The sequence below is a fragment of the Lipotes vexillifer genome, unplaced genomic scaffold (genome assembly GCF_000442215.2).
Source record: "Lipotes vexillifer unplaced genomic scaffold, Lipotes_vexillifer_v1.1 scaffold4, whole genome shotgun sequence".
Classification (NCBI taxonomy): Eukaryota; Metazoa; Chordata; class Mammalia; order Artiodactyla; family Lipotidae; genus Lipotes; species Lipotes vexillifer.
The window spans coordinates 3,292,513-3,293,203 of record NW_006785876.1 but is presented as its reverse complement, the minus strand read 5'-3'; the positions used below and the strand labels follow the sequence as shown (position 1 = coordinate 3,293,203).

Genomic DNA, 691 nt, shown 5'->3' with positions numbered 1-691 from the left:
TGTGAAGAGGGAGGCGGAGCCGGGGTGGGAGAGCGGTCGCGCCGTGGGAGGGGCGGCCCGGCCCCCCCTGGCGGACACCGGCGCGCCCCCGCGGGGGACGCCCCCTCGCGGGAGAGCCCCCCGCGGGGGTGGGCGCCGGGAGGGGGGAGAGCGCGGCGACGGGTCTGGCTCCCTCGGCCCCGGGATTCGGCGAGCCCTGCTGCCGGGGGGCTGTAACACTCGGGGAGGGCCCCGCCACCACTGCTGACGACGCCGCCGCCGCCGCCGCCGCCGCCGCCGCCATCCGCCTGCCCGGAGAGGCTGCCCACGCCGTTCTGACCAGACGGAGCCGACCTGATTGTCTCCGAGGCGGATTCCACCATCATGTCGCTCTAGCGGGACCTAGAGGGGGTGGAGAGACACGGGGGAGGGGCTGAGGCTGGACAGGCAGGGCGGGTTCCACCCGGGGAAGCAGGCGGTGCCCCTCAACACCCCATCCCCAAACGACACAACCCCCACCAAGTCCTGGGCCGGCTTCTCCCTCTTAGCTTCCTGCAGGCTGATCCTGGGACCCCTGTTGCGGTGCAGACCCTCCCTCCTAAGGTCACCCTCCACCCCAGGCAAGGGCAGCTCGACTGAAGCGGAGGCTGCCCCGTTGCCCCCCCTCCCCCACATTTCCTCAAGGAGGCGCTACCCCCCCAACCCCCCCCCC

The 691-nt window shown here is 73.8% G+C and overlaps 1 protein-coding gene across 3 annotated transcripts in view; it reads right to left on the bottom strand.

Moving 5' to 3' along the window:
• The window catches only part of FOXP4 (forkhead box P4), a 36,230-nt gene extending 35,865 nt beyond the window's left edge, over positions 1-365 (bottom strand). For all 3 annotated transcript variants that reach the window (XM_007458197.1, XM_007458195.1, XM_007458196.1), the window contains exon 1: positions 239-365. In XM_007458197.1, the coding sequence (XP_007458259.1) occupies positions 239-365 (127 nt within the window). The remainder of the gene's footprint in view (positions 1-238) is intronic.
• Positions 366-691: the final 326 nt, after the last annotated feature.